This window comes from Otolemur garnettii, unplaced genomic scaffold (assembly GCF_000181295.1).
Source record: "Otolemur garnettii isolate 467f Iridium unplaced genomic scaffold, OtoGar3 scaffold00007, whole genome shotgun sequence".
In the NCBI taxonomy this organism is placed as follows: Eukaryota; Metazoa; Chordata; class Mammalia; order Primates; family Galagidae; genus Otolemur; species Otolemur garnettii.
The window spans coordinates 833,529-856,266 of record NW_003852402.1 but is presented as its reverse complement, the minus strand read 5'-3'; the positions used below and the strand labels follow the sequence as shown (position 1 = coordinate 856,266).

At 54.2% G+C, this 22,738-nt stretch overlaps 1 protein-coding gene and 1 long non-coding RNA gene across 5 annotated transcripts; one reads left to right on the top strand and one right to left on the bottom strand.

The window, feature by feature from the left end:
* The first annotated feature begins 3,078 nt into the window (after positions 1–3,078).
* Positions 3,079–13,883, top strand: CRELD2 (cysteine rich with EGF like domains 2). The gene is made up of 10 exons (XM_003783420.3): positions 3,079–3,317; positions 3,574–3,656; positions 4,114–4,224; positions 4,504–4,595; positions 6,536–6,712; positions 8,375–8,470; positions 9,483–9,566; positions 10,928–11,023; positions 11,657–11,791; positions 13,597–13,883. Exons 1-10 carry the CDS (start codon positions 3,183–3,185, stop codon positions 13,644–13,646), a joined length of 1,059 nt encoding a protein of 352 aa, XP_003783468.2. The 5' UTR covers positions 3,079–3,182; the 3' UTR covers positions 13,647–13,883.
* A 45-nt stretch (positions 13,884–13,928) lies between these two features.
* LOC111723009 lies at positions 13,929–17,991 on the bottom strand. 4 transcript variants are annotated; one of them, XR_002771627.1, is made up of 3 exons: positions 16,546–17,991; positions 14,474–16,461; positions 13,929–14,034 (listed from the first exon to the last, which is right to left on the bottom strand). It is a non-coding gene; the product is annotated as an uncharacterized LOC111723009 (long non-coding RNA). The 4 variants fall into 4 exon arrangements; XR_002771629.1 differs by having other exon boundaries at positions 14,474–16,438; XR_002771626.1 differs by having other exon boundaries at positions 14,474–16,601; positions 17,564–17,991.
* Positions 17,992–22,738: the final 4,747 nt, after the last annotated feature.

Here is a 22,738-nt window from a genome sequence, read left to right as displayed (position 1 = left end):
AAAAAAAAAAAAAAAAATTCTAGAAGAGAGTGTGGGGAAAACACTTCAAGATACTGGCTTGGGAAAAAACTTTATGAGGAAGACCCCCCAAGCAATTGCAGCAACACCAAAAAAATAAATTAACTGGGACTTGATCAAGCTAAAAGCTTTTGCACAGCAAAGAGTACCACAGAGCAAACAGCCAGCCTTCGGAATGGGAGATTTTTGCATGTTATGAATCTGACAAAGGCCTGATAACTACAATCTACAGAGGACTCAAATTAAATAATAAGGTAAGTGCAAACAACTCTATAAGTGGGCAAGTGATTTGAACAGAAACTTCTCTGAGGATGACAGAAGAGTGGCCAATAAACACATGAAAAATGCTCATCATCTTTAATCATCAGAGAAATGCAAATCAAAACCATTCTAAGATATTACCTAACCCTAGCACAATTAGCCCACATCACAAAGTCCCAAAACACCAGATGCTTGAGTGGATGTGGAGAGAAGGGAACACTTCTGCACTGCTGGTGGGATTCCCTTTTTAAGAGAAGTATGAAGAATCCTCAAAGATCTAAAGTAGACCTTCCATAGACCCTGGGTATCTACACAGAAGAATAAAAATCATTTTACCACTAAGACATTTGCACTAGAATGCTTATTGTGGCTCAATTCATAATTGCCAAATTGTGGAAGCAACCTAAGTGCCCATCAACCCATGAATGGATCAATAAACTGTGGTATATGTATACCATGGAATATCATCCAGCCATTAAAAAGATGGAGACTTTACATCTTTTATAATTTTTGGCCAGGGCTGAGTTTGAACCTGCTACCTCTGGTATATGGGGCCAGCCCCTACTCCTTTGAGCCACAGGTGCCGTCCTTTACATCTTTTACATTCACCTAGATGGAGTTGAAATACATTCTTTTTTTTTTTTTTTTGAGACAGAGCCTCAAGCTGTCCCCCTGGGTAGAGTGCCGTAGCATTACAGCTCACAGCAACCTCCAACTCCTGGGCTCAAGCGAGTCTCCTGCCTCCGCCTCCCAAGTAGCTGGGACCACAGGCGCCCGCCACAACGCCTGGCTATTTTTTGGTTGCAGCCGTCATTGTTGTTTGGCGGGTCCGGGCTGGGGATTCGAACCCGCCACCTTAGGTGTACGTGGCTGGCGCCTTAGCCGGTTGAGCTATAGGTGCTGAGCCGAAATACATTCTTCTTAGTAAGGTATCACAAGAATGGGAACATAAATATCCAATGTACTCCATACTAGTGTGAAATCAATATATAAACAATTACATGTTCCTAAGAACAATTAAACACTAGTGTAGTACAGTTCAGGGATAGAAGGAAGAGAGAAGAGGGAGGGCAGGAGGCGGGATCTCACCTGATATGCATTGTGAGGGTGTATAACACGCTCCCTGGGTGAGGGGCTATTTTACAAATGGAACTTTACCGCAGAAGTGAGAACAATGTAACCTAAACATTGTACTCTCATATTAATTTGAATAAAGTTAAAAAAAACATAAAATGTTAAGTGCAGAACTCACCCCCAGCCCTCCTGCTGGGCCCCAAAACAGGGCAGGTTATTTCCAAAGGCATGAGAAGACCAATTGTGAGTCAGAAGGCTCAACCAGGAACATGAAGACAAACGAGACATAAACAGACACAAAAACCATACCCAGCCCACCACCAGGCAAGGGTCAGCAGACAGTGCTTGCAGCTGTTCAGCAACTGTTGTAATCAGAAGCAGCAGGTGCCTTGGCAGCATCCACAAGCTAAAACAGGCACTGGCCAAGACTCTAAAAGATGTGCTTTACAGGCTGGGTGCAGTGGCTCACACCTGTAATCCCAGCACTCTGGGAGGCTGAGATGGGAGGATCCCCTGAGCTCAGGAGTTTGAGACCAGCCTGAGCAAGAGCAAGACTCTTCTCTAAAAATAACCAGGCATCCTGTAGTCCCAACGACTTGGGAGGCTGAGGCAGGAGGATTGCGTGAGCCCAGCAGTTTGAGGTTCCTGTGAACTTTGACGCCACGGCACTCTACCCAAGGTGATAGAGACTCAAAAAAAACCTCAAAGAAAGATACGGTTTGCACACTGTTCCTTCTTGAAGCCGCCCCTGACAGGAAGTGTCTCAGATCAGAAAATGACCTGTGCGGCCCTCTCGTACCTGTCAATTTGGATTCTAAGGCCTCTACTGAAATCAGACGTTATTAATTATTATTAATCTCTCAGCTGGAAACGCACGTGATTAGACCTGCTGCCAACCACAGACCAGATACAACTCTACTATTCGCACTGCTTCCCTCTGGTGGTTTTTCCCACCTCACAGGCAGGGGTTTCCCTAAAACCCACACCAGGCGCACTTTTATCTCTCCGGATAAACCGGGGTCCCTGAGCAACAGTGAGTGCCGCCACCCCAGGCTCGCGGGGAAAGGCCGAGGCCTGGGCCCCAAGGACACGCTGGAGTTCGGTGAGGAGCCCCCTCTCCCATGAAGACCCTGAACTCCCGGGAATGAGGAGCTCCCGAAGTGAGGCGCCCCCAGGTTGAGGAGCCCCGGGGGGAAGAGCCTGGGGGTGAGGTGCCCGGGAGCTGTCACGAGGGGACACGAGTGGTTCGGCCAGAGGAATGCTGTGTCCACCGCCCGCAGGGAGAGGCAGGGTTGTACTCGACCTCCCGCCCTGAGGGCCCCAGCCGTGGCAGCGCGCGCTGACCTCTCCCGCCCCTGTCGTCGTTGTCCCTCGGAGCAAAGCCGCCTGGTGGCTCTTGCCCGGAAGCGGGGCGGCGGAAACAGAGAGCAGAAGTGAAGCTCTTGCCCAGACCTAACATGGCCGCCAGAATACCAGCCGCTGTGGCAGAGGAACTGCCCGGAGTAAATATGGCCACCGCAGGCCGTTCACGCGAGGGGCGGGCTCAGATCGTCACGCCCCAGCCCCAGCATCCCGGCAGGACGTTGACCCGGGACCTTCCCATTGGTCGCTGCTCGTGGCGATCCTGGATTGGGCCACATAAGGCCGGGACGGGTCCCTCTCACCAATAGCGGCGCGGGGCTATGTGGTTGGGCGGGGCCTCGCCGGCACGGTCAAGTAGCCGGGGGAACCGCCGGCGCGGCTCGGAGCGGGTGGGCGCCCGGGAGGCCGGATCCGTGCGGCTGCGGGACCTGGAGCGCTAGCGGCGTTTTCCCGCAGCGCTGCCCGCCATGCGCCCGCCGCCCCGGGCCGCGCTGGGGCTCCTGCTCCTGCTGCTGCTGCTGTTTCTGCCGCACATGCCACAGGCCACCAAGAATCCAACGCTCTGCAAGCGGTGCCGGGGACTGGTGGACAAGTTCGAGCAGGTGGGCGGGCCGCGGAGGGGGACTGGACCCGGGCAGGGCCTGGGGGCTGGACTGCTGGGAGGCTAGGCGGGGGGCTGAGGGAGTGGCGGGACCTGGGGGTCGGGGGCTGAGTGGCTGGGGTGCGGGGCGCTGAGGATCTGGTGGGGGAGGGGCGAAACCGCCCTCCTGCGGGCTCAGGTCCCCCGCACACACTACGGGCCTGGGCTGGCGTTGAGGGCGGGCAGCATAGAGCCTGGTGGGCACCTTCTTCTCGCAGGGGATGGTGAACACAGCAAAGAAGAATTTTGGCGGTGGGAACACGGCTTGGGAAGAAAAGACGCTGTCCAAGTATGAATTCAGGTAGGTGCCCTTGAGCACCTGCGAGCTTCTTGGATGGGCCTTGTCCTGAGAAGACCAATGTCCTGCCCAGGGGATCTGTGTTAATAACAGGTACACAGAACAGTTCCTTCGATACCAGTCTCTTTAAGTCGCCTTTGCTTCTGGGCTGTGACTGATGCACTGGCCCCTCTGGCCTTCCCGCTTCCACAGTGGTCCCCACAGCCTACTCTCATTCCAGAATGTAAATGGGAACGTAAACAGGAACGCAGGTCTCATGTCTGGAGAATTACAGCCCAGCGAATTTCTCCACGTGAAGAGAAAGCCCCTGGCTTCCCTTCCCTCTCCTGCTAGTTCAGAGTCTTCCTCACTGCAGTGCCACTGTAGTTCCAGCCCAGCACCTGGCAGGGCCACAGGACATCCCTGTGGAGCGAATGCTGCCACTGCGGCCTCCTGGGTGCTGACAGTGGTTGTGTTTCAGCGAGATCCGCTTCCTGGAGATCGTAGAGACCCTGTGTGCCAGCAGCGACTTTGAGTGCAACCAGATGCTGGAGGAGCATGAGGAGCACCTGGAGGCCTGGTGGCTACAGCTGTGAGTGCCCAGGCCCACCTCCCCACACCCTGCTCCATTCCTACTTTCTAACTCACAGGTGTCAAATTGTTTCAGACTTAGAACAGTGGTGAAAACAGAACAGAGTTCTCACCTGTCCCTGTCTTACCCACATGTTGCCGTCTCTGTTACTGCAGGGTACCCACGCCCTGGTTTCTCAGATGCTAGAATATTCTGGAGTATATATCATATGAAATTGCATTTTTGTTTTAACGCATCTAACAGGTAAGATTTAATGAATTTTTTTTTTTTAATTCTTAGGAAAAATGAGTATCCTGACTTATTTGAGTGGTTTTGTGTGAAAACGCTGAAGGTGTGCTGTTCTCCAGGAACCTATGGACCAGACTGTCGTGGTAGGTTTTTTTCTTGGGGAAATCTCAAGTCTCCAGCTTCATACCCATTAGTCCTCTCTTGATTCCCAAGTGGTAAGAGTACAGAGGGGTCCTGGGGTGCATTAATTCTCGGTATGGTCTGAGACCCTGTCTCTTCCACAAGAAAAGACACTCCTCCACCGCCTACCCCTACTCCCACCCAGGCATCATGGAACACCTCACACCCTAGGGCTGTGGCATCACCACTAACGTCACATAATTTGCTGGGCTGTAAAACTCTTGAGAATCTAATCTCAGCTGTGCTTTTAAATCAGGGGTTCACAGACTCAGTAGCTTACAAGCCAGACAGCTCACCTAGGGGTTGGTCCTAACTGACCTGACTGGCGGCTTCTCTCCTCGTGCAAGAGGATGGCCATACTCTGGTTTCCATAGCCACCAGCATAGCCCTGCCTGCAGAGCAACACAGACCCTTCTCTGAAGGGCTAACGGTGGTGGGTGTCCTTTAGCCTTTATGGGTAAAGAAGTGGACATTGAAATTGAAGTGATGGTTTACAAATGCCAGTTCTAGCGGTCAAGCTGGGTTAGGTAGCGTAAGTGTCAAGTTTAGACCTCCCTACTGGCTGCAGCTGCCTCCTGCTTTCCTTGGTGTAGATACTGCAGTTGGGGTTTGTTCTCTCTCTCCCGTGAGGCCCACGTCTCTGATGTGTGTCCTCCTAGTCCCTACATATCCAGTGACACTGCTCCAAACCACGCAAGGACAGTCATGTGTTGCTTAATGACAGGGTCCATTCCGTAGGTGATGTCCCTATTGTGGGGATGTCATAGAGTGTCCATGCATACTCTGTCCTACTTAACTATTTCCCATCCTCCCCATGTGTTGCTGTCTTTACTACCAGAGGCACCTAGAGTCAGGTTCCCCTGATTAGGCTATTTATTTTTTCTCTTTCTTTCATACCATTTCACACCATTTCTCACTGTGTTGTCCTGGGTAGAGTGTCATGGCATCATCATAGCTCACAGCAACCTCAAACTCCTGGGCTCAAGCAATCCTCCTGCTTCAGCCTTCTGAGTAGCTGACTACAGGGGCCTAGCTAGTTTTGCTATTTTTAATGGAAATGGGGGGTCTCGCTCTTGCTCAGGCTTGTCTTGAACTCTTTTTGTTGTTGTTTTTGAGACAGAGTCTCAGTATGTTGCCTTCGATAGAGTGCTGTAGCAGCACAGCTCACAGCAACCTCTAACTCTTGGGCTTAAGCAGTTCTCTTGCCTCAGACTACAGGCACCCACCACAATGCCTGGCTTTTTTTTGTTGTTGTAATTGTCATTGTTTGGCAGGCCCAGGCCAGTTAGAACCCACCAGCCTTGGCATAGGTGTCCAGTGCCCTAGTCACTGAGCTACAGGTGCTGAGCTTGATCTCAAACTCTTTAAGATGAAACAATCCTCCCCCCTTAGCCTCTCAGAGTGCTGGGATTACAGGCATGAGCCACCAAGCCCAGCCTAGGCTACTCACTCTTCTCTCTCAGTGCTTCTGGAAAAGGTGCTACAGCCAGCTACACACCTGTACGGATGCAGTGCTGAGGACTGCTGACAGCTGCAGGCAGTTTTGACACAGTGGTACATGTTTGTGTATCTAAACATAGCTAATCGTGAAAAGACAGGTTAACTTTTTCAGCTCCATTATCTTATAGCAGCACCATGGGACACTCAATCCCTGGCTGGCCTGAGTGTCATCACATGCACGTGACTGTCAAGTCCATGAAGCTGTGGCCCACCCAGGCCGGCCACCTGCTCTTAGTCATGCAGAAACCCCAGGAAACTGGTTTCTCCAAACACCCTGGCCATGCTTGAGACTGTTTCTTCGGCTGGTCACATGAGATTCTGCCTGTGTATATGTTGCGGGGCACAGCGTCTTTCTACCTGCTGCCACCAGATGTTCTCAGAGATGGGTTTGTGTTCCCCAAAGTGTGCCAGGGCGGGGCTGAGAGGCCCTGCAGCGGAAATGGCCACTGTAGCGGAGATGGCAGCAGACAGGGGGACGGGTCCTGCCAGTGCCACATGGGCTACCGGGGTACACTCTGCACTGACTGCGTGGACGGCTACTTCAGCTCACACAGGAACGAGACCCACAGTGTCTGCACAGGTACGGAGGTGGCAGCCTGCTTATGCGGTAATCTCTGAACCCTAGATTGTCCTGGGAAGCTTAGCAAGCTCAGGAGACATGACCCTCCTGAAACGTGTGAAGGAGAATGACAGGTTCTTGGGGGGCTTCCTGGAGAATGACAGGTTCTTGGGGTGCTTCCTGTCCCTAAGCAACCCCAGAAGGGAGGAGCTACTTGCTTTTCTGAGTCCTTCTGGAGAAGAACTTAAAAGTTCCATCAGTACTGAATTGGCCAGTTCTGTTATCTCTGTGCTTGGTTCTCCTGGTTTTTGGACCTAGCACCTGGTGAGCCTCACTCTGCTGGTTTGATTGCCTGACACTTTCTGGCAGAAGGCTTACTTTCCCCTGCAGCTATCCCCACAGCGCAAGTTGCCCTAGAGCACCCCACATGTCAAAGTGCAGGAGTAACCAGAGAACAGGACTGAGCCCCCACCAGTGCCATAGCAGGAGGTGGGATAGAGAGATGGTCTCACGTGAAAGAAAGTTAGGGTTCTTGGAGGCCTCCTGTGCCTCGCCCAGCTCTCCTGGGGCACAGTGTCTTACTTACCCTGGCACTGGGTGAGGTAGGCGGAACTACCCTGGCTGTTACTTCAGTGCTTCCCTCCTGGGGGAGTTTTCAGATCATCCTGTCTGGCTGCCTAGAGGTAGCTGAGACCACCCACAGAGATAAGCTCGGCCCATGTCCACCTCATGGTGTTGCCTCAGCCCCATGAGCCTACAGGGCAGTGTCCTCTGTATACACATGGGGCTCCTCTGGGTTCTGTGTGGCCATGCCAGGATGTGTTTGCCCTGCTCCCAGCATACCTGCCACCCTTAACATCTGCACAGAAAGCTGTGCAGTGTCATCTTTCTGAAATGTATCTTCTCACTGCCTATCAGTGACATGCAGGAAAACTGGGTGTTGATGTCAGAAAATCAAGTTAGTGGCTGGTCTGTGGCTCCCTGGGATGTCCTGTGTAGGTAAAGTGCCGATGCCAGTCAGGACATGGCCTTTTTTTGTTTGTTTGTTTGTTTGTTTGTTTGTTTTTGAGACAAAGTCTCACTTTGTCACGCTTGGTAGAGTACCATGTCATAGCTCACAGCAACCTCCAACTTTTGGGTTTAAGTGATTCTTTTGCCTCAGCTTCCCACGTAGCTGGGACTACAGGTCCCTGCCATAACACCTGGCTATTTTTTGTTGTTTTAGCAGGCCCGGGCCAGGTTCAAACCCACCAGCTCTGGTGCAGGTGGCCTGCGCCCTAACCACTGAGCTATGGGCACCCAGCTTGACCTGTTTCTGATTCCTACATCCTGTCTCTCCCTGGCTCTTGGACATTGCTGCCATGTAGGACACATGTGGCTTGGTGACCAGTACATGCCCCCCAGCCAGGTGTGGGCTCCAGACTGTGGGCAGCTGCCTTCTCCAGGCCATAAGAAATTCTCTTAACAGTGTGGATTTTATCCTCAATGGGTTATCCATGTGTTGTTTTCCTCTTGAATACGGGAATACTATAAATCCATGGGTAGATTTTTCTGTTGAACTAATCTTGCTTTCCTGGGGTTTTTCTGGTTTTGGTTTTTGTTACCCCCTGCTGAACTTAAACCCCTTATTTCTCAGGCGCATTGCCTCCTGAGAATGGGCTCACACCCGCCTTTGCCTTCCAGCCTGTGACGAGTCCTGCAAGACATGTTCTGGCCCGACCAGCAGGGACTGCAGCGAGTGCGAAGTGGGCTGGGTGCTGGAGCAGGACGCCTGCGTGGGTGAGGAGGGCACCGGGGCTCTGCGAGGTCTGCTCCCACCCAGCCTCCAGCTCTTCCTGCCTCTGCTCCTTCTGCATGTGGGAAAGTGACTCTGGCTTTGTACCGGAGCCCACGTGACAGCCCAGGCTCACACCAGCCATGGGCAGTTTCAGGAAGGACTGTATGGCTTCCTTTGTACCTTCCACAGCCCAAATCCTGCTGCGGCCAAGCTCACTGTCAAGGGTCCTAGAGGGTTGTGGCTTATGGCCCAAGCTGCCCTGGGACACTATGGTGCCTGTGAGAACTCACCTGACTCAGGCCCTGTAGAGGGGACCCTCAGGTTGTGAGCCCATGGTGTCCCTTGTGCTGGTTTCATAAAACTCAGACAAGGCAGTACTGGGGGCGCTTCCGGCTGGCAGGGGATCCTGGGGAGCCTGAGTTGGGGCAGGGAATAGAGACATAGCCACATCCAGAAGCCAAGTGGGTTGGGGAGAGCTGTCCTCACCAGAAAGGAGGTACTATCTCCCTGGTGTGGGGCTGCTCTGGGTTCTGCATGGCCATGCCAGGTGGTGTTTGCCCTGCTCCCAGCACACCTGCCTCAGTGGGCATCTTTTCCTGCCATCCTGCATCCATCTATCTGTGAGCATGGTGCCTGCACAGCCAGCCCTGCAGCACCTCTGAGCTCCAAGGAAGCCATGGGCCACTCTCCCACCCCCATGCAGTCCCCACTCTTGGTTTCACACTTGCAGCTGCTTGGCCTTAGGCAAATTAAGGGCCAAGTCCAGGCGGCTTTCACACCTTTAGTAGGGATGTTGAGGGACCTTGAGCCATGATCCTTATACAGCCCTCCCCCAGTGGCACCAGAAGTCGACAGGACAAGGCATGGTGTTGAGATATGTTCATGTGGAGACTGCTTCCCTTCTCTAGCCACTTAGGTTGTGGGTTGTGCTGGGCAAGGAACCCTGTCCTCTAAAGATACTCCTTCAGCTCAGCTCTCCTGGAGTCTACTCACAGCTACACTGTTCTGTTCCAGATGTGGACGAGTGTGCAGCAGAGACCCCTCCCTGTAACAACACACAGTATTGTGAGAACATCAATGGCTCATACATGTGCGAAGGTGTGTCTGGACCCCGCATCTTGTCTATGTGATCAGGACTGGGGACCAGGGGCAAGCTTGCACTCCCAGGAGCACTGCTGGAATTTTAATACTTGATGTTTTTGTTTTCTTCTGAGACAGGATCTTCACCCTAGCCCTAGACTCTGTCTCATGGGCTAGGGTGAAGTGGCCTCATCATCATAGCTCACAGCAACCTTAAAGTCCCAGGCTGAAGTGATTCTCCACCCTCAGCCTCCTGAGTTGCTGGGATACAGGTGCATGCCACCATGCATGGCTGATTTTTCTTATTTTCAGTAAAGACCAGGTCTCTCTACATTCCCTGGGCTGGTTTCAAACTCCTGATCTCAAACTTCCCACCTCAGACTCTCAAAGTGCTGAGGTTACAGGTGTGAGGCACTGCACCCAGCCTATTTCTTCCTTTTTAAACATTTACCTGCGATTTATTAGCTTGACGTCTATATATTCTGTCTGCTTTTAAAATATTTTATGTGGGGACACAAGTAAAAGAAATTTGCTACAGAAAATCATTAAATTGAAAAGACATTAAGTCTCATAATCTCATTTCAAGTGAAACCTATTAACATTCTGATACATCCTTGTAGACTGGTCCTGCCAAAGGTGATTTTACATAGTGCCTTGTCTGTTTTCATTCCACAGTATGCTGTGAACATCTGTGTACATATTTTTCTACATGTTAATGGCTTTGTAACATACCATTTCACACCTAAACAATCTGTACTGCTGGACATTTAAATCAAACTAGCCATTATAAACTTTGAACGCACTTGCAAGGGAAACTTTTTGCATTCCTCATTTTCTTTGGATTAATTTCCAAATTCTTCAGTCAAGGGAATGTGTATTTTAGGGCCACATTGTCCCCAGTGACATTGTGCCAATTCATAATACCAGTGGCAAGGAGGAAGCTATCTCCCCCATGTCTGTAACAGCACTGGGTAGTTTTCGTTTATTTAGCACTAACTGTGGGATCTCTGACAGGGAGAGGTGGCCCTAGAAGCCCCAAGAGGGTTTCCGTTCAGCTCTTCTCATTGAACTAGTAGGCAAATCAGCCAGTGTCCCCAAGTTTGAGTGGCTTTTGTTTCAAGAACATGTGTCCAGTTTGCACTTCAATGGAAGGATGTGCAGGAGCATCTCCTGCTATAGCACTTCAGGGGCGGGTCTGGTACACAAACCAGAACTTCTGCCAGGAGAAAAAGATGGGTTTGTGCAAAGTGAGTATAGTAACCTGTGGGGAGAAAGCCCAGATCCTCACTGGTATCAGTGCCTCTGTCATCTCTGTGGTGCATGTCAGATATCGGTTTGCGCGTGTGGACAATGGTCTGATCTTCCCTTCTTATCCCTAGATTGTGATTCCACTTGTGTGGGATGCACAGGAAAAGGACCAGGAAAGTGCAAAGAGTGTGTCCCTGGCTACACGAAGGAGAGTGGGCAGTGTGCAGGTCAGTGGTGTCAGCTCTGTGCTGGGCTGAGGTGGGAATTCCTGGAGGGACCCCCAATGTGGATGGCCCAGGAGGTGCTGCCAGCAGATGCGGCCCCTCAGGCTTTACTGTGCATACCCCAAGGTTTCAGAACCTGCAGAAGTGGCCAGCATGAGTTCAGGGCTCTGCCACTGGGTAGTGATGGTGCTGTTGTGACAACTGCCCCATAGCCACCTTGTTCTCTGGTCCAGTCTCCAGGGCCCAAGCCTCCACTTTCCTGGTCACCCTTGTAGCTTCAGGTGAGGGCCTCTTTGGTTGTGGCCTGCCTGGGAAGTCCTGGGTTGGCTGAACTGAATTAGAAAGGCAGTAGATTTGCTGATGCCTCTGCTGCCCTTGGCCCTGCATCAGCATGCAGGGGGCTTTCCATCCCCACCTTTGCCTGCAGTCTCTCCACTGGATTTTCTACCAGCTCAGGGTCTTACTTTTGCAATGGGAAATTCTACCCTCTGAAAGCCTTTCCTGATCTTTTTTCCTTTCTTTAATGTGATATTTGCGATCTTTGTGCTTTCATTATAGGAATGGATGGATTTCATAATCTGATGTGTATCCATTAAACCACGTAACTTACTAAAAATGGGGGTGTTTTTGTTTTAGATATAGATGAGTGCTCACTAGCTGAGAAAGTATGTTCCAGGAAAAATGAAAACTGCTACAATACTCCAGGGAGTTATGTCTGCGTGTGTCCTGATGGCTTTGAAGAAACAGATGACGCTTGTGTACCAGAAGGTGGTAAGTGGCACGGCGCTCATTCCGTGCATTCTGCCCGCCCCTAGGGTGTGGAGTTTGCATGTACACTGGGTGCTTGGTTGGACAGTGGCCTTGGATGGTGATAGCCAGGGTTCCAGGAAGACAGGTGTGTAAAACCTCTGTGGTTGTACATTCGGGCCAAGAGGTACCAGCTTCCCAAGGATAAAGCCCTAAAGGAGTTCACGGCACAAACAGAAGTTAAGGAAATCAAAGGGCAAGTTACTGAAACTTGAAATTCAGTAGGTAGTTGCCAGCAGAGTTGATGTAGATAAAGATGCAATTACTGAACTGCAGCACAGGTCTGGGGAACTACCCATATTGCCACAGGGACACAGCGCCCTGCAGGGAGGTGGTGGACAGCAAAGGAGATCCCACTGACTTGTTTCCTGGGACCACTGTAACCAAGGACCACAGACTTGAGGCTTCAATAACAGAAATGTACTTTCATAGTTCTGGAGGCCAGCCATCTGGGATCAAGACATCAGCACATTGCCAAGTGTAGTGGCTCACACCTGTAATCCTGCCTCTCTTAGAAGGCCGAAGCAGCTAAATCACCTGAGCTCAGGAGTTTGAGACCAGCCTGGGCAAGAGCCAGACCCCGCCTCTACTAAAATAGAAAAATTAGCCAGGCATTGGGGTGGATGCCTATAGTCCCAGCTACTCAGGAAGCTGAGGAATAAGGATCTCTTGGGGTGGCATCTGTGGCTCAAAGGAGTAGGGCACCAGCCCCATATGCCAGAGGTGGTGGGTTCAAACCCAGCCCTGGCCAAAAACTGCAGGAAAAAAAAAAAAAAGGATCTCTTGAGCCCAGGAGTTTGCGGTTGCTGTGAGCTATGACACCACAGCATTCCACTCAGGGCAACAAAGTGAGACTATTTTTCAGACAAGGACATCAGCAGCTTGGTTCCCTCTGAGGCCTGTGAAAGACCCATTGGCTCCAGGCTCTGTCCCTGGCTTATAGGTGCCACTTTCTGTGTCTTAGGGCTGTCTGTGTGTGCATGTATGCCTCTGTCCAAACCTCCTTTTCATAAAGACACCTGACTGGGTTAGGCTCACTGTAATTATGTCTCATCTTGATCATCTGCAGAGACCCTATTTCCAGACAAAATCACAGGATCTAGGTGTTAGGACTTCAGCATCTTTTGGGGGGACATAAGCCATGATAGTCTCGTAGAAGTTCTAGAAGAATAGGGAGCATAGGATAGAAGGACTGTCCAATGAGGTAATGGCTAAGAGATTTCCAGAATTAATAAAGACATTCATACTCTGAAACATCCCTGAGTCCTGAGATGAGCAAATAAAAGTGATTCCACATACAGAACCACATAGCAGTAACCAAAACACCAAAGACAGGAAAACTCAGGGTCAGCAGAGGACAGGCTAGAGGACAGGACCAGCTCCTACTAACTCTGTGCCTGTTTGCTGTGAGGCTCCAACCTGCCCTGTCTCTTTGCCCCAGGATTTCCTGATGGAGGCCCCTTACCTCCCCCATCACCTAGGTTCTTCCTGACCTGATCCTGCTAATTACTGACTCCCAACTCAAGTCTTCTATACCCACTGCAGGGTAGCTCTGAAATGCCACCTGGCCATGTTGGGGGAGGAAGCATTGGGGCACCATGGTCCTCATCTTAAGCTGGGCTTGGAAGGGCTGGTGTGTCCATAGGGGGCCATATGCTGGGTGAGCCACATCAGAACATCACCTGTAGGCAGTACTATGGCCCCCAGTGAAATCTAGTCCTCAAGATCCTAGTGCTAGGTTTTTTACTCAATCATTTGTTTTCTGACAGAAGTTGCAGAAGGAAACCCGACACAGCCACCCTCCCATGAAGACTTGTAACATGCGCCCAGCCTCAGACTTGCCCTTTAAATTATTCAGAATGATGTCCTCTATAGAGCAGGGAGGGTCTGGGGACGTTGCCCTCCTCCTGCAGGTGGACAGTTGGAAGGAGAAGCTTCTTTGAAACAGTTGATACTCGGCCCTTAAAGCTGCATTTCTTGGTTGTTCACAAACAGACTTGTATATTTTGATACAGTTCTTTATAATAAAATTGACCGTTGAAGGTAGTCAGGAAAACACAAGCATGGGGTTGCCTCTCTACAAACGTATAGGCCCTTAAAAGTGAGTTTGCACCATCCTGCCAGAGCTGGGAGTTGGCCAGGACCGCCGAGGTCTGCAGAGGACACAGATGCAGCAGGTCTTTTTCAGGCACTTGGCTTTTCTGTCCCTGAATAGGGGTGAGAGGGAGACAGTGTGCTTGGTATGGGGGAGAGGGAGGCCCCAGCTCAGGCAGGATCCTCTCTGGGGGGCCCTGCTATAGTGAATGTCCCAGGACTACAAAGAAGAAGGGGACCCTCAGGTGGGGGAAAGGCCATCTTTGGGGCAGAACTGGAAAAAACATTAGTCAAACCCCAAGGCCAGTTCTTCATCTGGAAATGAGACTCCAAGAAAAAAGCTGGCTGTGGGGTGAAAAGGCTGTGGCTCTGGCACACCTGCAGCAAATGCCCAGGGGAGCCAGTGGTCCCTAAAGCCCACTCCACCTGGCCCATCCCTCTGGGTGGAGGGCTGCTCCCCTGCTTATGCTGGCCCCTGTGTTTTGACATCAAGGGCCTCTAGTCCATCTCTCAAAGCCCCCATCTTGCTGGGCCCTGGGTGGTCAGTCTTACCTGGGCACAGGCAGGTATGGGTCAGTCTCGCCTCTGGCTCCTCCAGCTTCTTCCACCTGATCTTGCTCCTGCTCCATCTGGCCCCAGGGCAAGGCGCCCTGAACAGCTAGAGCACACGGCTGGGGTAGGGCTGCTTTTGTTCACCTCAGACCCATGAGGGAGTCTGCTGGGGGCACAGCAGCACCTAACAGGCTGGCACTGGTCTCCGTATGCCAGGTGGTCCCTGCACAGCGGAGATCATCATAGTGCAGCTGGGGTAGTGGATGGGTAGGCCACAAGGTGCTTTGAAGTGCTGAGCAGGCCACAGGGATGGTCATGAGAAGGCAGGGGCAGGCAGAAGACAAGGTTGACACAGGCTGTGCTGAGGATGGGAGGGTCATCAGGTAGGTGTGATGCTGGGCAGTGATGTAGTGGACAGGTGGAAAACCAGGAGAGTCAAAAAGGCCCCTGGCCTAGGGAGCAACTTGGTGGGGGGGTGGGGGGGTGGGTGAGGTGTCTGGGGAAGGAGAGGCTACAAGTCCAGCAAGAGCTAGAGCAAGGTCTTCCCCACATGTACACTTGGGTACACTCATGCCACCTGCATACACAGCCCAGCGGGTTCCTCGTGGGAAAAGTATTTGGCCGGACCTAAGCTGCCCCTGAGACGCGTGACCCTGCTGGGTTCAGGCGCTTGGCGCCAATGCCACCTCCCAGCTGGGAACCGCGCGGCTCCAGATGCTGCTGTCTGCCTGGCCCACCTGCCAAAGCACGGGCACATAAACTGGGCTTAGGTGTTGGTGACTACGGGCTCTGGAGTCTGTTACCCTGCTCACGCAGCTCCGCCCGCGGGCCCTCCAGCTCCCGCGCCACTCGGCCCTGGCCCTGCAGCCTGCGCATGGACAGCGGGACCCCGGGTGAGCATGGCTTGGTGCCAGCAGGTGGCGCTGTGGGGCCGCTGCCCTCCAGCTGTGTTCATGGTGGAGGGGGAAGCAGGAGAGGGATAAAGGGTCTCCGTGTCCCCTGGGGACACAGCGGACACTCAGGTCCTGGAACACCCTGCCAGGCTAGAAGCCTCCGGAAGCTCCCCTCTGTGATGGCCTGCCCCTGCTCCAGCTTCGCAGTTGAGTGTGTCCCCGCTCTAATGCCACGGATGTTGCAGGGACCCCGGGCTTTGCTCTCCATAGGCAGCCACCATGTCCCCTCAGTACACAGGCCATGTCTGGAGTCGCCTGTTTGCCATGACTGGGGGAGGGGGTGCCATCAACATGGAGCTTGGAGGCAGGGAACACCCCACCCTGGGACACCCAGACCAGAGCCCATGGGCAGCTACCTGGCCCTCCTTCAGCAGAGGTGCTCTGGGAGAAAAGTTGGAGGGTGTGAATACATGTCTCTTCTATGAGAAGGCCACCTGTATATGCAGGACACTAATGTCCTTCTGTCCCAGAGTTACCCTGTACATCTGGAAACAACCGTCCTTGGGCCTGCCACCTTCTAACAGGGCATGTCTGGAGAACCAGGGCCAGAGGGCAGTGTGGATGCATGGCCATGGGCATTCTGTAGCCAGACAGTCCTCTGCCAGGGACCAGAGCCATCCCAGGAGTTCTGCACCCTCCATGGGCACTTGGTCTGGAATCCCACCTTTCCCCCCCCACACCTTCAGTCTAGGGGTCAGACTGCATATCACAGCAGGGGCACTTCCTGCTGCTTGGACCAGACCAGCCCTGCTCTGCCCCAGAGCTGCCCCCAGGCTGGCCCTGGGACTGGGTTGGAGCAAACTCCTGAGTGTGGAATGAGCCACTCGGCACCTAGACGTCTTTCCCATGCCCTGTGTTCCAGTGGAGAAGCAAGTGCAGCCACTTGTCCTCTGCTGGGGGGAGGGGGTTCTCACTCCAGAGCACAGGCATCCAATAGTGCTCCAATGCGCTGCCACTTCACGTGGTTTCTTCCCAGGTATGGGCCTGGGGTCCACGAAGGTCCTGGCGGGTCCTGAAGTGTCAAGAAACTGTGGGCTGAGAATTCTGGGTCTGTTGTGTCCATTCCTGCCCAGGCAGCACCCTGATCCTTCAGGCACCGGGTTCCTCCTGACCTCTTACCCTTTCACATTTTCTTTCCAGGGCATCAGGGTGGCCAGCAGCAACCTGCAATGACACTGTCCCCAAGGTGATGTTCCATATCCAACTAGTCCCTCTCAACTCAATCCTCTCAGCCCACCACACAGATAGTTATGAACCAGGCCTCCCCATACTTCCCACACTGTGTGTCCTCAGTCGACCACACAGTGGCATGAAGCTGAGGCAGCTTTCAGAGGAGGATGGCACTGTGGTAGAGGCTCCTCCAGCTGAGGCTGTTCCCACAAGGGCTCACAGCAGGGTCCCAGCATATCTTGCAGGTTCGTCCTTCCCACTCCCCATTCCAGGCCCTACAGCTGCCATCCTGTCACACCTCACCTGTAGGCCACCTCCCTCTCCAGCCTCTTCCTCGACCAGGGCCTGTACCGCTAGACCTCACTACCCAACTCCTACCTGCTCCTGGTGGAAGTGCCAGGGACACCACCTCCAGCAGCCCTCAAAGACTGAACACAGGTGACAAACACTGCAGGCCTCCTCCAGCTGATCAGCCTCCACCAGCCAGGGCTACGGCTGGTGGGTACCCACCTAGCACTCTGACTCCCTGCCACCACAGCCCTTGTGTAGGCTTGGCCCTTTGGGACCCCAGCCCTCCTCTAGCTTGGACATGGCCCCTTTGGCTCCTTCTGCTCTGCTTGGGTGGAGGCCAACCCACCTGGACAAGCAGCCATGTCAGGGCTTAAGGCTGGGCTAGGGCCATGGTGCCCACAGCTTGCATACAGGGGCTGATAGGGACCATGCACCTGCTAGGCCCTACAGGGGAACATCAGGGGGTACTGGAGAGCGCAAGGACTCAGGTCCTATGAGTGGTGTGGAGGCCAGCCATAGATCTCTGTTGGAGCCTGGAGCTCAGGCCATATCCCTTCTGGGACCAAGGGCCTCTCAGAGGGCTCACTGTGTGCGGTCAGCACAGAGGCTAGGATGGTGGGCTCTGCATTAGCTGGGACAAGGGGCCCAGCCTGAGGGGGCTCTGAGGGGGACCCACCTCTCAGAGACCCCATCCTCCCACTGCTGGTGGGGTCCTGGAGAGAAGTTTTGAGGTGGCATCACTAGGCTGGGCCTGTCCAGCCAGTGCTGCTCTCCCTCCAACCTGGCATCTGGGACACGCCGGGGCCCCTCAGTTCAGCAGTTGTCTGAGCCAGCTCTCTGTGTCCACCACCTGAAGCAGGGGCTCCCACTCAGCAGAGGGAGGTGTTCAGGCCCCCCAGGACTGCAGGCCACCTGGCGGTCAAGGATCTTGGGGCGGTCACGGCCCCCCACCAGGGTCACCCGTGGGTCTCCGCGTCCCTGTCCTGGAAGGGGGTGCAGCTTGTCGACCCCTCGTCTTGGTAAGGATAGGGCGCGAGGACCCACCCGGAGACCCTGGCCCGGGACCTCCCGCTGCTTGGAACCCAGTTCCCTTTCAGCCGCGCAGTGCAGGTGGGGGCGGGGCGGGGCGCAGGCGGGAAGTGCGGGCGCGGCCCTGCCGGGAAGGGGGAAGTGCCGGAAGCCTCCGCTGAGCTTTCCGGAGAGGGAGGGGCGGAAACGGGGACGGGGAGGAGCGGGGCGTGGAGGTTGGTGGGGTCTGGGGCGGAGCCGGAAGTAGAGGAGGGTCTGGGGGAAGTGAAGTTCGGGGTTGTGGCAACGTCCTTAATCAGACAGCTCTACGGGACCACCATGCGCTGGGAGCGAACCTCGACGCGGCCGTCCACGATTTTCTTTGGAAGCGGGAAGAGGTGGTGGCCGCGTGGCTGTGCTGCCGCCCTGGGTCCCCGGAGGAGCCAAGCCTTGCCCCCACCTCTACCCCAGGCCGGCCCGCCCGGCGTCCCTGGCGCGGGCTCGGTCTTTCCTGCCTCCTCTGCAACCCAGTGAGCCTAGGGCGAGGAGGGGACCCCAGCCATGCTGCGCCTTCTGTAGGCCCTAGTCTGATCTTTCTGGGAGTTTGTGCCGCTTTTGAAGTTTCATAAATACCAAAGGGAGTGAGCTTCAGACAGAACAGGAGCTATGGGGCTGCTTGTTGGGGTCCCCACCGGGCCTGGCTGCCGCCCCCCCCAGTGCAGCTCAAAGGCCCAGCTGACTTGTCTCAGGCTGCCTGTCTGCTGCCCTGATGCCTAATCATCCTGCCAGAGGCAGCCTGGGGGCTTGCACATCTCTCCCCCTGCAGCCCCACTGCCCTTTCTTAGCCCTCCCCACCCCCTACCCGTGCTGCGACCTGAGAATCAGGAAGATGCCCTGACCTCAGCACCCCTGCTCCATCCTGGGGACCCCTGCCGCCCCACCCCCCAGGCCCACCATCTGCTCAAGGTATTGGGCTGGATGCACTACCCAGACCTCCCACTTGCTGTCCCCGGTGAACTGCAGACCCTTGATCAGCTGCTGGCCAGATAACAGTGGCCCTTGTCTGGCAGCCTGGGTGGGGGCTGGGGTACCAGCCTGGGGTGTCTCCGTAGAGAATGGCACCCACCCCCACCTCCCCAAGGCAGCAGCAGGCATTGTCCATTCACCCTCACTATTAATAGCTCCTCTCTGCTTGGAGCTGCTATAAATAGCCCCCAGCCCCTCACACAGGCCCATTCAGGCACTTGCTGCCTACGGTAGCACAGGCGCCCACACAGGCTCCCTCAGAGCCGTGCATGCCGGGCATCATGCCCACCCGTCTGCCCAGCAGACAGGCCCAGTGCTGTCCCTGTGGTCTTCCCTGGGCCTCGTTCAGCAGGGAGGGGCCCAGCCTGCTTTGCACCCTCTTTCTGCTCCTGTGGGCCCTTTTCAGGGACTTTGCATGTCGGGGACATTCTCTGACCCTCAAAGAGCAGGCATCAGGGTGAGCACCTGGCAAAGTCCCCAGGGCAACTATCAGGAGACCCAGCCAGTGCAGGACCCAGCCCTGGTCCTCTGCTCCAGGCACTGCAGCACCATGCCATGAGGCTCAGCTCACAGGTTCTTCTAAGCTCCATAGGACACAGGCTCAGCATGGCCTGCCTCAATAACTGTGGGTCTCACAGACCCCAGAGCTGGTCCAGCCACCTGCCTGCTTTGTGGAACAGCCTTATTGAGGTTGGGCAAGGTACAACTCATTCCCAGCTTGACAGAGCAGCCACTGGGCCCAGAAGACCCTGCCCCACTGGGTCCTCTCCCACCTGCCTGGCCTCCCAAAGTGCCTGGCCCCTGTGGCTGGTAGTGACAGATCAGATGGGGGTATGGGGGCTACTGTTACTGTGTTGAAAGGAGAAAAGGAAAACAACGCTGTTTACAGAAAAGGCTCGTCCAATCCCTCTGGCCAGTGGCCTTCTAGGAGGACAGAGGTCCTTTGTTGGGGAAACAGGAAGCGAGGATTTCCAGGACCTGTCAGGCCACCCGTTGGCCGCAGACCCAGCTTCCGCTGATTCTCAGCGGCCTCTGCTGGCCACCAGCTGCCCATCATCCACCCACTTTGTCCATGCCTCTGACCATGGGATCTAGGCTTCCGGCTTTGGAACAAAGCTGTCCATAAACATTCAACCTCATGGTGGGGGTGGGCACCTGGAGGCCATTTCTTTCTCCACTACAGCCCTAGTCACACAGGATAAAAACCCATAGTGGTGTGGGTGGGGAGAGCTGGCTCCAAGTAGAGCTGTGAGCACAGAAGGCCTGGCCCTTTGAGCATTGCCACCTACAGGCTACAGACCCATGCAGGAAACCCACTGAGAGACCGTGTAGGCAGGGGTCTCCGTTAGGTGGTGTTACATGATAGCCAAGGATGCCACGGGCCACCTGGAGATAGTGTTTATAGTACTCAAGTCCCTGACCAGAAGGCACACCTCACATGGGGAAGGGCTGTGCCAGGCATGGGGAAGGTCTGGAGCCTTGGACGCTGAAACAGCTGAAGGCCACCTGGGCTGCACTGCGCACCCCCTAATAGCCAGGTAAGGCTTTGGGGTCAGTAGACATTGTGTCTTTGCTACCCAGGCTAACATAGGGCTGTGGCCCACACAATGCTGACTCTTTACTAACCTACCACAGCATGGGCAAGTGTCCACTCATGTGGACACATAGGTGGGCAAGTGTCCACTCATGTGCACACATAGGTGGCATCTCACATGTGGGCCATGCACACTCTAGTACACACCCACACCCACAAGCACAGACATGGGGGCACCGATCATCAGCACAGAAACGCCATCCCCACATGCAAGACATAAGCAGCTGACCCCTTGTGCCCAGAACTGCTCCCAGTCCCTGCAGAAGTTTCTCTGGATCTCTAAGGGGTTCCATGCTACATGCCCTGACCAGGTTCCCCATGAATCAGAGCAATTGGCATGGCACCTTCCAGGTCCACTGTGACATTAGTCCTTGGGGTGGATGTGCAATGGTGTGGGGCGTGTCCAGGGACAGTCCAGGTGCACAGGAGGGTGAGTGGTCACCAGACCCTGGTGCTGACCTTCCTCTCTGTCCACAGGCCACCGTGGGAGCCACTTGCCGCCCACCATACCTGTCCCTCAGGGCTGCATCTCTGGGAGTGGAGAAGACACCATGCTGCCCCAAATGAGAAGCTCTGTCCAGGCCACTGGCTGACTCTCTGCCCCCCACCTCCATGGCCCAAGTTTGTAGTTTCCTGTGATGGTTCCGTGGTTGGACCCTCACCCAAGCTATTCTGAAGGTTTCCATTCTTTCTCCTGTTCAATCAGCATCTCCTAAAGGGAGGAGGAAGGTGCTCAGGAGTTCAGCTTATCTGTGTTGGTGGGGTGCTGGGGGGACTGAGGCTGGAAAGTGGCCCCCAGTGCACAGGTAGTGGGTGGTGGAGCTGGTGCTGGTCTGCAGTGTTGAGGTGGGGCCTGAGGCTTGCTCTCACCCATGGGCTGGAGCTGCACCGAGGGGCTGTGACTAAGGCTAAGGGAGTGCTCCTTCTGCTGAGTGAGCACAGCCTGAGGCCTGGCATAAGGGAGGCCAGGAAATGCCTAGCTCAGAAGGAGGGGGCTTGGAGCACCCAGGAGGGGCGAGCAGTGGCAGAATTCCAAGACTTCCAGAGGCTGGGGAAAACTGGGAGAGGAGTGTGATTCCAAGGTTGGGGTCAGAAGCGAGGTGGACCAATTTGGACATATTGCCCTTGACCTACTGAGCAGAGATCCCAAGAGATCCCCCTTTCTGTGGTGGACATAAAATTTGGAGTTAGAGAGGCAAATTAGGGGAGAAAGAGTCAGAGAAGGGCCCAGCTCTCCTGTCAGATGATGTCCTTTCCCCTCCATCTGTAGTAGCCACAAGCCCAGGCCAATCATCCACAGTCCAGGTTAGTGTCTGTGATCCCTGTGTCCAGTCCTTGGCTTTCCTACAAGGGCACACACACTACTGGCCTATAGTCAGTTTTCCATCAGCCTGACCCCCCTGGGAGGGCAGTGACCCCTGACCTCTTACCAAGAGACCCCATTAGTCATGCTAGGCCAGACACATAGCAGGTGCTTAGCAAAGGGCAGGCTAAATGCTGTGGGCCCTCTCTCCAGACACTCCCTGACCCTATGGAGTCTGTCTGCCTTCTGGAAAGGACAGAAGTGGCTTCTGGGAGGGTTGGAACTTGCAGTAGATGGGAAAAAGGAAGGAAGGGGCACCTACCTCCACGACATCTGTTCTGTGAGAGGGGACACGGAAGCCCCCATTGGAGATGTTACCTTGGCCAGCAGGGCATCTGCCTGTGTTCCAGAAAAGAAGGGGGTACCCAGAGGCCTGGTGGCTGGTTTGCTACCAAGGAAGAGGCTGCTTCAGGGAAACTCAGCCAAAACCTCTGGCCATTTATCCAACCATCTGTCTGTTCTTCTGTTCATGTGTCCACCCATCCAGTTGCCTCCAGTGCTGCAGACTCATAGGCTCCCCAGAAAGTTTCCCCAGGAAAGTTCATTTGATGGTGAGTAAATGAATTAACCCATTATCAGTTCATCCTTCACTCTCCCTCCTTGCATCCTGGGGCCTGCCACCAGGGAGCTTTTAGGGAAGAACTATTAAGCTAGAAATGAGGCTGGCTCAAGTGGCTAAGGTGCCAGCCACATATACCTGAGCTGGTGGGTTCAAATTCAGCCTGGGCCCACCAAACAATGACGGCTGCAACCAAAAAATAGCCAGATATTGTAGCAGGTGCCTGTAGTCCCAGCTACTTGGGAGGTAGAGGCAGGAGAATCTCTTGAGCCCAGGAGTTGGAGGTTGCTGTGAGCTGTGA

What these genes read in the sequence shown, in the direction of transcription:
- CRELD2 (XM_003783420.3), top strand. Translation starts at nt 3,183, where the DNA reads ATGCGCCCGCCGCCCCGGGCCGCGCTGGGGCTCCTGCTCCTGCTGCTG. An exon ending in CTATGGACCAGACTGTCGTG is followed by an intron (nt 4,596 to 6,535) that starts GTAGGTTTTTTT and finishes TGTTCCCCAAAG; the next exon opens with TGTGCCAGGGCGGGGCTGAG. An exon ending in GGAGCAGGACGCCTGCGTGG is followed by an intron (nt 8,471 to 9,482) that starts GTGAGGAGGGCA and finishes GTTCTGTTCCAG; the next exon opens with ATGTGGACGAGTGTGCAGCA.